This window comes from Saimiri boliviensis, chromosome 4 (assembly GCF_048565385.1).
Source record: "Saimiri boliviensis isolate mSaiBol1 chromosome 4, mSaiBol1.pri, whole genome shotgun sequence".
Classification (NCBI taxonomy): domain Eukaryota; kingdom Metazoa; phylum Chordata; class Mammalia; order Primates; family Cebidae; genus Saimiri; species Saimiri boliviensis.
This window is the reverse complement of record NC_133452.1, coordinates 163826050-163838571: the sequence shown is the minus strand read 5'-3', so window position 1 is coordinate 163838571 and position 12522 is coordinate 163826050. Positions and strand designations below refer to the sequence as shown.

General features: G+C 38.7%; 2 protein-coding genes across 3 annotated transcripts in view; both read left to right on the top strand.

Annotated features, from left to right (window-relative positions):
• Positions 1-302: 302 nt before the first annotated feature.
• LOC141584210 (histone H2A type 1-like) lies at positions 303-3720 on the top strand. The gene is made up of 2 exons (XM_074397117.1): positions 303-389; positions 3153-3720. The coding sequence occupies exons 1-2, from the start codon at positions 303-305 to the stop codon at positions 3630-3632; spliced, it is 567 nt and encodes a 188-aa protein (XP_074253218.1). The 3' UTR covers positions 3633-3720.
• The window catches only part of SLC17A3 (solute carrier family 17 member 3), a 40130-nt gene continuing 31111 nt past the window's right edge, over positions 3504-12522 (top strand). The window contains exon 1 of one of the 2 annotated variants that reach the window (XM_010337995.3): positions 3504-3548. The gene's annotated coding sequence lies outside the window, so the exon portion shown is untranslated. Of the gene's footprint in view, positions 3549-11159; positions 11237-12522 lie in introns of those variants that run through there. The other variant, XM_003927285.3, reaches the window with a different exon arrangement.

Here is a 12522-nt window from a genome sequence, read left to right as displayed (position 1 = left end):
TACAGCAGCATGAAATGGTCTAAGACAATGGTTAAAGACAGGCATGGCTAGTCTTATTGAAGAGGATATTGAGGCACATCAAAGCATTCCTGACTTCATCTTCATAGGCCAACTTCTGTATTTGCTTTTACTGCTATGAATCTATTTGAGGACAATGAGATGGGTCCTTTCCCCTAAGATCTTCCTTATTATTATTGTATCATTTTTCTAAAATTGATCATGACTGCACCCTTATAAATCAAGAGAGCGCTTGCTTTCTCTCTCTTTTTCTGCTTTCTGGCACGTGGGGATATAGGGAGCAGATGGCCATTTCCAAGTCAGGAAGTGGGTCCTCAGCAGACATTGGACCTCCTGGTACCTTGATCTTGGAGTTCTCACCCTCTGGAACTGTGAGAAATAAATTTCCATTGTTTAAGCCTAGAGCAATTTTTCATGGCAGTCCAAATAACTAAGACAAACTGTGTAACATTTGGCTTCATTGTCTCCTTCCTGGCTAAATATATGAAAATGCAGCAAGCTAGCCTAGCAGCTGCCCCTGTGGTACTGCTTAGAAACTACTTACCTACTTGAAAGATTACTGTCCACCTGGAACGTCCTAGTGGAAAACCTGGAAAACCAAAATGATAAAATTTAGCAAAGCAGCCAAATACAATATTATAACACAAATATCAATAGTATTCCTTCATAGAAAAGCAGTTAGAAAATATAACAGTCTCATTATATTTATATACAGATATGTTATTAGCAAGAAAAACAACTTAAAATAAGCTCCATAAAATGTGTAAAGCTCTATGAAGAAACTCATAAAGCTTTACAGAAGTACTTAAAGAGTTTGTATACCTCAAAGTATCTAGCTCCTGAAATGGCAAATCACAAGTCTATACAAATGTCTATCACCTATATTAATCTAAAAATTCATTGCAATTCTGATAGAGGTTTCTTCAGAAGTTGAAAAACAAAGTGTTTCTACAGTTCGACTGAAATCAAAGATAATTCCAAGACTTTCAAAGGACAGTTGCCCTACTGTGGCCAAAAATATGTTAAAACTAAGACACAAGATGCTGGCAATTGAATCCAGAAAAAAATTAAATCCAACAATTATACAATATGTGTCTAACTTCAATAATTAGGTAAATTAATTCAGGCTATTCACACTAAAAGCAATGGGGCTGATATGGTTTTGCTGTGTCCCCACCCAAATCTCACCTTGAATTGTAATAATTCTCACGTGTCAAAGGTGGGACCAGGTGGGGATAATTGAATCATGGGGGCCATTTTCCCCATGATTCATACTGTTCTCATCGTAGTGTAGAAGTCTCATGAGATCCATGTTTTTTAATAAATGGGAACTCCCCTGCACATGCTGTCTTTTGCCTGCTACCATGTAAGACATGTCTTTGCTTCTCCTTTGCCTCCTGCCATGATTGTGAGGCCTCTCTAGTCATGCTGAACTGTGAGTCTGTTAAACCTCTTTTCTTTATAAATTACCCTGTCTCAGGTATGTCTTTATTAGCAGCATGAGAACACACTAATATAGGGGCCTTCACTAAAAGTGAACTGAGACCATTTTTGGCAACATAGTAGGTTCTCTGAAACACAAACATAAAAGCATATGCTATCCTTCATTAGGAAAAATCAGAAACAAAATAGACCTACTTTTCAAAATTTAAGATAGGAAGGAGAAAAGTTTTACTAAGTCAATTATATGGGATCCTGAACAATTCACCAGGAGGTAATACAAAGAGATATCCATCCAAAATATGAAGACATTAAGAGGCAGCTATTAACAGAAAGTGTTGATGGCTGTGAACAGAGCCTTTGTCTTATGCTCTTTGAATCCTCAATAGCCGCTTATTTGGAAAGCATTGGTGTAACTGATAATGGCCTTAATGTCCTCAGAAGTAGCATACCTAGTCAAGTCCCTGAGTGCACAGATCACTAGCTCCCTCTGGAGGTGACAGTGCAGTACCTGTTACAGTGAGCCTACAGGGAGTCTTGTTCTACTGTGTGCTTGACCATATCCTTGATAAAATAGTTCTCATGCATGTTGCCTTGAATGAAATGCCCATGTTGGAACACACTTATTATGTTGTACAATAGACCTCCTAAACCAAACTTATTCCTCCTGTCTAAAATTTTGTATACTTTGACCAACATTTCCCCAACCCAGCATTTGATAATCTCTATTCTCCTGCTTCTATATATCTGATATTCTTAGATTCCATATACAAGTGAGATTATGCAGTGTTTGTCTTTCTGTGCCTGCCTTTTTTTGCTTACCCTAATGTTCTTTAGATTCATCCATGTTTTCACAAATAGCATGACTTCCTTATTGTTAAAGGCTGAATAGTAGTGTGTTTCTTCAACAGAGAACACATGGTGACAGAATGGGTGTCTCCAGTAGGTGGTTGAATCAAGGTCTTGAAAAAATACTGGGTGCTCCTATAACCTTAGGTGTACCCTGGATATTGAGTGTTTACTATATATTTAGTATACCATAAGTGTCTTGTGCCCAGGTATCCTGTTTATTTCAGGCCTCATGAATGTAGGTATCTCTTGGTCCTCCCATTTCTTAACCTATGTGTGATCTACTTAATAATTTCCATGAACACATAACATATAACTCTCATACATCCCCATCCCAATCATGTTCTTGCCCTCTATAGAAGAAATAAATACTCTGATATTATACAAAAAATACATATTACACATGGCTTTCTTGGAGCCCTTTCTAGAGATTGTAGAATGCTTTGAAACTTTAGGCATATCAAAATCTGTTTCTGGCTTCCTTGAAAAGATAACAAGTGTCTACAGGTGACATGGAAAATCTTGCAGATGTTTGTATTCAAAGGAAGTCTGAAAAAAAGTCTGATTGGATAAAAAATAATGGAAAAAGGCATGTAAAAGTATCTGCAGTTCTACTTTGCTTGGATGAGGCACCTTCCAGAGAAGTTAGCCATTAAGATCTTGTGTGTGTGTGTGTGTGTGTGTGTGTGTGTGTGTGTGCGTGTTTAAGGGATATAGTCCTTATTCACCTCTGCTTTTGGTTTGGATGAGGCACCTTCCAAAGAAGTTAGCCATTAAGATGTGGGTGGTGGGGGGCGGGTTGTGTGTACAGTCCTTATTCATCTCTGCTTTGGGTTTGGCATTAGAGGGCGCTATTTCGCAGGGGACATCTGGTTGTGGGAACCAGGCTCGCGCTGAAATCCCAGACTTGGTCTTCACTGGCAGGGCTCCAGCACTATCTGCTCCGGAAGGGCAACTACGCCGAGAGGGTGGAGGCCGGAGCGCAGGTCTACCTGGCGGCGGTGCTGGAGTACCTGACGGCCGAGATCCTGCAGCTGGCAGGCAATGCGACCCGCGACAAGAAGAAAACCCGCATCATCCCGCGCCACCTGCAGCTGGCCATCCGCAACGATGAGGAGCTCAACAAGCTGCTGGGCAAGGTCACCATCGCGCAGGGCGGCGTCCTGCCCAAGATCCAGGCCGTGCTGCTGCCCAAGAAGACCGAGAGCCACCACAAGGCCAAGGGCAAGTCACGTCCCAAGGTAATAAAGCCCAGCAGAGCAGATGACCTAACTTTTCGACAGGAAAAAAAAAGTAAAACCAAAAGCCAGCCACGAGTTCAATAAAGTCTCTCCATTCATTTATTACCTTGATAGTCTCCACTTTGTTTTCTTTAGCAATATTATGTACGATTGGTTTTCTGAAAGCTGAGTTTAGCACTGGATTTTCATCCAAGTTGTATTAGGTTGGTGCAAAAGTAATCGCGGCTTTTGCCATTACGATTAACAGCAAAAACCACGATTATTTTTGCACCAACCTAATGATTTTGTGAAAGACATTTTTATGTGGTATCCAAAAATGCACTTATAAAGCAGTTTCATTCATGTAGGCTGTTTTATTTGCGTCAAGTGATAATGAATTTGTCAACCGATGATTAATTTCTTCAAGCCTAAGGGACAAGCTTTAATGCTTATTTGGTATGTTAAGATTATATTTAGCCTTTAGATATGTTAATATAGGGAAGTGTGTATGTGCTACTTGGTTAAAGGTTTCACTCTGTGGGCTGTCAGCTTTCCCAAGAGGTCTTATTCCAGGATAGTCAAGCAGGCTGATATGAAAGAGGATTACAGGCCAAAGGAAGCTCCTACAACGGCCTCTGTCAGCCACATTTCTCCCAAAGTTTGACTCTGCAGAGTCCAGATCTGGAGAGTTCGGCAATGTCTGTAACCTGTAGTTTTAGGGAGGGTACCCTAAACTTCATTTCTAAATAAGCCTGTCTCCAAAGCATTGGTTTGGATTGATTTCCTTTTGCCTGATACTAACTCTAAGGGTAACAAAATCCTGTCTCTGAAATGGTGTTGCATCTTCCAGGAATGAACATTTGGCCCAATGTGATGGTTATATGGTTTCATAAATATCTGTACATATGGCAGATGTAAGTTTAAACTTTACTTTTATTAAACCTAACTTCAGATCACCTTAAGCTTCTTTGATGGCTACCATTGTCTAACAACCTGAAGCTTACGTCAGTTCCTAGACTGGACTGTGGAAGAGAGTCTGACCTAGAGTAAAGAAAGAAGTATGCATACAAAACACAACCTTTGACTTGAGTCCAGAGGAGGAATAGATGTATCTATCTATTAAACCCACAGGGTAATGAAAAGTGAAGCAATTACATGGTTGAACAATTATTTTCTAGGATATCCTTTTAGAAAGGCCAAGCAAAAACATTACGTCTGGGAAGCAGAGGCATTGTTAATACAAATAAAATACATAAAATGTGCAGTAAAGAGAGAATTTCAACCGTTCTGGAGTGTGTCTGACCTAGAGTAAAAATATACATTTTTACAGTGCTGCAATATTACTATATAGGCTTATTATGTAAACGTTTGTGTTGCAGAATCAAAAGTTTCACAAAACAGTCCTGATCTTACTAAGTGGAATGCATCTGTTCTGTTCCATTCTATAGCCTCATCTGTTCTGTTTTAAATATCATGCTGGCCAAATTGGTAAGAGGTGCTAATTGATAAGAGTAATGACTTGTAGGTTGAAAAACATTGGGGTGATGGGAATGACCAATTGGAGAACTTGCCACTGTACCCACAAGGCTGTAGCAATAAAGAACTCTGCACTGGGCCAATAAGAGCCTTTCCTAGGTTTTGAACACAGCTGCTTTTTCTTCTCTTTTATGGATATGATGAAGGAGACTCCAAAACTGCCAACAGACTTGTCTGTTGCCTGTTGGAGAAGATTTAAGAGAAGGAGAAAGTGCAAAAGAACAGCTGAAATAAGAGTTGAAAAGGTCTTCATTTATTTTGGGGCAGAGATTTAATTCCATTCTCTCTGGTCTCTGGAACTGTGCTTGTTCCATCTGCTTATTCTTATCTTCTGTGACCGACCTCTATCTCCATCTTTTTTTCTCTTTCTTTTTCTTCCAAAGCCATTTCAGTTGGATTTATTTCACTTGTAAGCACAGGTGTCTTACAAATAGAAGCCATAACTAATTGAGTATAATAAAAACTAAACCTTGCAATGCAAAGGCCAATAAATAGGTTTGGCTCTTAATCCTCTCTTGTAACAACACTGACATGGTCTTGCTCCTCATCCTGATTTAGCACCAAGAGAAACATAAGGGTCTGAGTAGGAGAGAAAGGGATCAAAAGGAATTGAGCCAAATTAAGAGCTTTTTGTATAAATGTTGGAAGCTAAGAAAAGCCCTGTCAAGCCGCAGCAAACTCCCCTTCATAAAGGCAGACAGAAAAAATAAAATTAAAAAAGAAGAGAATAAGAGAGAAATTACCCTTTTCATTTTTCTCCAAGTTAATATTTGCAGTCTAGCTACACTTTAAGTGATTGATGTGGTCACTAGGGGCTAAGAAACAAAAATGTTTCAGATAAGAACATGGAGCCCCAGATTCAAAATGCCGGCATCTCACACACCCATCCCAGCAGCACAACCAACATTCACCCTCATTTGCTAAGACAAGTTCTTGGAATCAGGAAGTTCATTAACCTGCACTTCAGTAGTAAATAACATTTAAGTTCTGGAAATATACTCTTCTATTTGGCAATTCAACACCATCACTTGTAACAAAAACCAACAGACAAGTGCAACTCCACATCCTCAAGAGAGAGCACCAAAAAGACAAACTAGAACCCCTCCCCAAACTAGAAGAATATTAGTATAAATATTTAACATAAATGAATAATATCAGAAATATATGCTGGCATACTTAAAACAAAAATCAGATGTGTGAAAAAGGTTTTCTTAAAAATGGCAAATATTCCTAGAATTAGGGAAAAAGGAAAGAAAGAAAAGGGAAGAAGGAAGGAAAGAATAAGAAATGAAGTAAGGAAGAAGGGAGAAAAGGAGAGAAGGAGGGAGAGTGAAGGAGAAGGGAAGGAAGGAGGGAAGGAAGGAAGAGATGGAGGGAGGGAGGGAAAGAAGAAGGGAGGGGAAGGGAGGGGAGGAGAAGGGAAGGGAAGGAAGGGTGAGGGGGGCAAGGGAGGGCAGGGGAGAAGAGGGGAGGGGAGGGAAGGGTCTCAGGAACTTGGAAGCAAATTGATATCGTTCAAATTCATGGTAATGCCAAGATACAAAAAGAAGAACAATGAGAGGGAAATTTTACAGAAAATTGATCTTGAAAGTTGGTTTCAATGTTTGCCTAATAGACGGAATAGTCTGGAGGGTAGGAGAATGGACACAACAGCCAGACTTTCCGGGTGGATTGCTGACTCCATAGCTTATTAGCAAGTTACTTAACCTCTCTGTAAACTGGCATAATAATAGTACCTACTATAGAAGTTTGCTGTGAGAAGTAAAGGTGTTATTATATGTAAAGTGCTTAGAACAGTGCCCAGCACATATTTAGTGTTAAATAGGCCTTATTAAAAGAAGTCTCTGAAAAGGGGATGAGAAATAGAGTAGAATGATTACAAAGAAAGAGATAACCACAATCTTTATTTGAGGATATATTTAGTAAATTAAATTACATGGAAAAGTGTGTTGGAATATTGGTTGAAACGGCATATGAATTAGTTTGGAGAGACTTGAGATTTCTACATTTTTTAATGTTCCTGTTCATAAAAAATGTTATGTCTTTTTATTTAGTTCAACTTTAATACCTTACAATAAAATTTTACAATTTTCTATATAATAATCTTCCCTATTTTTTGTTAGATTTACTCCTAAGTTTTATATCCTTTTGTTGCTGTTACATTCTTTTATTGCCATTGTGAATTGCATCTCTTTTTATGATATCATTTTTGTTTGTTTGTTTTGGGCTGGTAATTAAAATGCAATTGGTCTTTAAATATCACTTTTCCATCTGTTAAATTTGCTAAACTCAGATTAATTGTAGTAATTTATGTATAGTTGTTTTGTTTCTTTTTATGTAGATAATCATATCATCTGTTAATAATTATAGTTTTACTTCTTTTCTAATTGCTTCACATTTCTTTCTTGTGTTATTTTGCTAGTTACGCCTTCTGGTGAACAGATGTAACAAACATCTCTTTTGCGTATCCAATTGTAACAGGAAGATTCACCTTTGGAATATTTGTTGTAGGTTTTACAGATGCTGTTTTATTAAATACAGGGAATTTTACGTTATTCACTGTTTGCAGGGAATGCTTTCCCTTTACATTTTTTTTGAATGCATATAGTATTTGCAAAAATATCAATATTTTTTGACTGATGATTGACTGCCTCCAACTTTTAAATTTAATTTTATTTGATTATTTTGAATGAATTTGATTTTTAATGGCTTTCAGTCAGGAATATTACTCATGACATTTCAGAGGTGTTAATAGAAATAATAATGATGATAATTATGACAGATGATAACCTTCATTTATTTTCTGTTTTATGCAAAGTATGGTGGGTGGTTTCATTTTGCTGCATGATTTATTCCTAATTTTTTTCAATCATCTTCAAGTGATACTCAACAAAGTAATATACATTTGCTCCAAGTTCTAGGTAGTAAGTGAAGTTATCTTGATATGAATTCAGCATGGTATAATTATATAACTTGTGCTGGTTAAAGAATGCAACAATTTTTCACTGGATAGTTATGATATCCTTTATGCTCTACAGATATCAACTTCATGCCTTTTACTATTCTATCTGAAAACACATAACACCTCAGCCCAAAAGCACTCCTGATTTTCTTTTGCGTATTCTCCTAAAGATTATATTTGTCACAATTGTTCTTTTTTCTCTCCATAGCCATTATCCTCAATATATGATTTTGCAGTTTTAGCTGTGCATTCCTGGTACTATAGTTGCTGAAAGAAATGGCATTGAAACTGGAAAGTAGACTAGAAAGCATACATGCCTAAGGAAAAAAGTAAGATGTGTTTTCAGTATCACAATCTAGGACATAAGTGAATGCATTGTGTAGATAACAAAAAATGCACCATTTTGCTCAGTGGATAAAAGGCAAAATAATAGAGATGCAGTGTTTCAGTAGTGTTCCAGATGGAATGCCCAGCCCATGAACAGCTGATGTCAGACTGATAACCAGAATAACCAAATTGACCCCCTTGGTCATAGAGATGGTAAGGTAAAACAGGAGTCTGACTATAAAAGGATTTACCAGAACCATGAAGATGTAAGGTTCTGAGCAGATACAACATCATATGTAGGTTCATTGTTTAGACCAGAGTGTGCATGAAAAACCAGCCAAGCTCCAGAGAATGACCACTGCCATTTAGTCATGTCTTCTGTTCAAAACTTAGGCTCATTCAGTGTTTTTGCTTGACAGCTACCCCCGAGTCATCAGAATCCCTATTGGACATTGTGAGCTTTGAGGGAGGGTGTGAATCTGAAAGATGCTTCCTCTGCCTGGGCCCATCCTGGGCTTCCTGTAGGTAGGAAGACTAGAGACAGGTTTCCTATGACCACAGTAGGATTGTGCCCTGGAGTTCTCTGAAATCTAACCCAGAATCAGAGCCTGCATCCTGCTGAGTTGTCATGTGACTGATTATTAACAACATTGTTCATAGCCTTATGAAAACAAGTCTGAAGATAACTGGGTTTTTTTTTTTTTTTTCTTTTTTGGTTGTTGTTTTGATTGAGAGAGAGTCTTGCTGTGTCATCCAGGCTGCAGTGCAGTGGCATGATCATAGCTCACTGTAACCTTGAACTCCTGGGCTCAAGGGATCCTCATCAGCCTCCTGAGTAGTTAGGACCACAAATGAATGCCACCATCTCCAGCTAATTTTTAAAAAAAAATTTTGTAGAGAGGAGGTCTCGCTTTGTTTCCCAAGCTTGTCTCAAACTCCTGGCCTCAGGCAATCCTATGGCCTTGGCCACCCACCCAAAGCACTGGGATTATGGGCGTGAAGCACCACACCTGGCTAAGGATACCTGTTAAAGCAGAAATGTGTACTCTGTCTTCTCTGATGATTCCCATAGCTAAAACAAAGCAGTTTAAAAATCAATCTTATTCAAAAGGAAAATGCAAATTTCTTTTTTTTAAAAAAGGTGGTTATTACAACCTAAGTCAAGGAAATATCTCAATTTATATTCAGGGGTTTAATCACAGAGGTGAAAAAAAGCTGGATTGTTATTCTTTCTACGCAGAGACAGCTTAGTGTAAACAACTCATGAGCACTTTAAATAAAGTTAAACATTAAATTGCAAAACGAAGTAACATTTTCTGACTTGGATAATTCAGGGTCAGAAACATTTCCTGTGATAACTGAATCCTAAAGTTGACAATTATTTATCCCAGGGTCCAGAGTCCTTCAGAAATGACTCAGGGAAAAATCTCTTATGTAGAAAGGTGAAATTGATACTACACCCACACCATAGTGGACTTAAATTTTCCATACTTAAATTCTTAAAGTGCAGATGGAAGAAATCTGTTTTTTTCTTCTATTTTATAAAGAATATAAGAAAAGTTACCTGAAAGCACTTGTGAGGATGACATGTAATAAATGCTCAGCAAATGGAATGGTAGCTCGGACTCCCCAGGACCCAGGCTCCTGCTTCTGAATTCTTGATCTGTGATATATCCTGCCAGGCTCCCACTCCTCAGCCAGGGTGTTGAGAGGTTGTTTACTCACTCTCCTCTCACAATACAGTTCAAATAGGTATAAAAAGTCAAACTGAGAATCTAAAGGAGATCTCCTCAGGGCCATAAAGTAAGTAAGAAAAGATTTAAAGTCAAAGTGATGAGTATGAGCTAAGGCCAGGGAAGTCATGAGAGCACAGAACAAGGTTTAAAAGTTCATGGCTGACTCTAATGCTCATATAAAGAAAGGAGTCTGGATTATGAACCCAGGGCATTCAGGGAGCTAGAAATACACTACAGAAAGCTGGCAGTCTGAAGGCTTTGCCTCATCTGTGAGACAAGGACACGCAGAACTATACACAAGCTTGGAAAGCCGTAACAGTGTTTTTGACTTCGTGGGTGTTAGCAAGAGTTACCCACAAGAAACAGAGAGAGTTTGGCCTTCACTGTGCACACACAGGTATGCCAAATTTACGTTACTTATTTTCCAAAGTGGTTATTTATGACCCATAGAGGCTACAAGGTAGCACGTGTGCAAATTTAGAAATAATACAAAGCATTACTATATATAGTTTGTGAATACTCATATAAATAATGGAGAAATCACATATCTACGTCAGGCTTGTTTGGTTTGGTTTTGTTTGGTTTGATGAGGAAAAGGCAAGGACCCAGGAAAAGAGAAAACAACAGATTGAATGAAGTTCAAGTTTATCCATAATATTACAATTTACATATTTCAAAGAAAAACATTAACAAAATTTCAAAGAAGAGGTAAAACAAAAATAGCAAAGAAAAAAAACAAAAAATACTGAACTCTATATTTAATTATAATTTATCTGTTTTTAACCTTTTCGAAACAGACTGACATTAAACACACCACAAAGCAAAGCAAAATAACTACATGCAAGTGTCAGCACCTCTGAGGTCCTGAGGGGACACTCACAAGGAGAAGGTAGAGAAGCTTACATCAGCCAAAAAGCAGAAATAACTGCAGAGGGAGTTGGGCTGTATTTCTGAATGCTTCTTCAAAGGCTATTTGGCAAGAAGCCCTTTTCAGTCAACTTTGTAGTTCAGTGACTTTGATTAATGATTAGCAATTTAAGCCCCTGATTGGTAAAGAATCCTCCACTCTCTGCTCCAAAAGGTCCAAGGGAGCAAGCTTGGAGGAAACGCTGGGTTCAACTTGAAGCCCTCCTGCAGACATTAAGTAGGTAAGTCACTTCTTTCGGTGTTCAGATGAAGTCCTCCAAGACTCTTTTCTGTATAACAACTGACAATTTTTATATACTCCGCAACCCAAAGTTTCCTCATATGATAAAAATATAAATGTAAAAATCCATATTAACAAGACCAACAAAAGTGAGGGAGAAGTGGCAGGAAGCTGAAGCTTTGTATCTGATCATCCATATGCTTTGAAACTAGTTAGTGGAGACAATAGCAGTTATGGAAGATAATTCCAAGAGATAGGCACTCTTATGAGGTATTTAAAAGCAAAATTTTGCAGGTCAAACTGGCTATGACCTGCCAACAAATATCATCTGTTTCATTTACCAACTGGGTGATCTGGAGGAAGAGGGTGAGTAATATCTCCATCTGAGATTGATGTGAATTGGTTGGTGCAGTGGTTTATAACAGTAGCTATAATAATTAGTTCTATTATACCAAGGGCTAGGGTGGCTTTTTTCCAAGAAAGCACCTGGGGAAATGCTGCATGAAGATCCTGTGAGTTGGTGTGAAATTTAACCAAACTAAAATGGCGAGGGATAGGAGAGGAAATGGAGAGATGAAGCAGTGGGACAATCACAAGTCAGCAGAAGATAGTCGGTAGTCTGAGGGCAGTGGGAAGGAGGGAATCGGGGGTCCTCAAGGTCAGAATGGAGAAGGTGCAACTTTTTTTGGCAGCTGCAGCTTCACAGATGTGCGGGAGGATGCTGTTTGTGGGACACTCCCTGCCTTTAAACTAACCATCTCTACTGGAAGATCCTCGTCGTTTCCTCAGCAAACCAAGCCAAGCAGAACAAAGGAACCCTGACATAAATATAAATGAGTCTTTCTGTCACAGTGTGGTTCCCCGTGAACACTGCTTTGGACAAGAAACTTCTCACAGTGCAATATATAGTTTCTGACCCAGATAACCAGCACAGTTTTCTAGTGGAAAGTAAAGACAGCTGTTCAAACAAAAGGGAGTTACGAAAGCCACGTTGTAGAAAGGCCACCAGTCTGATTGGAAAGGCACATTTAAGAGAAGATAATGAGACTGCATTTCTTATGTTGTGCTACTTGAGCCTGTTTTTGGCTCACCCATGGGTGCCTTGAAATCTCCCTCTAGATTACTTCTCTTTCATCTACTCATAGCCCCAGCCTGTGGGAAGGGTCAGCAGGGCCTGTATCTAGTGTTCTAAGTCAGTGAAATGTTTTGAGGTTTCCATGGCAGTAGGTGTCTGTCATGGTGAGGTGGGTGGACCAGACCTTCTGGCAAGAGAAGATGTAACAACCT

Bases quoted from the DNA above. Each gene is read 5' to 3' on its own strand.
- LOC141584210 (XM_074397117.1), top strand. From the start codon at position 303: ATGGCCATTTCCAAGTCAGGAAGTGGGTCCTCAGCAGACATTGGACCT. The intron at 390-3,152 runs GTGAGAAATAAA...GTTTGGCATTAG, and splicing joins AGTTCTCACCCTCTGGAACT to AGGGCGCTATTTCGCAGGGG.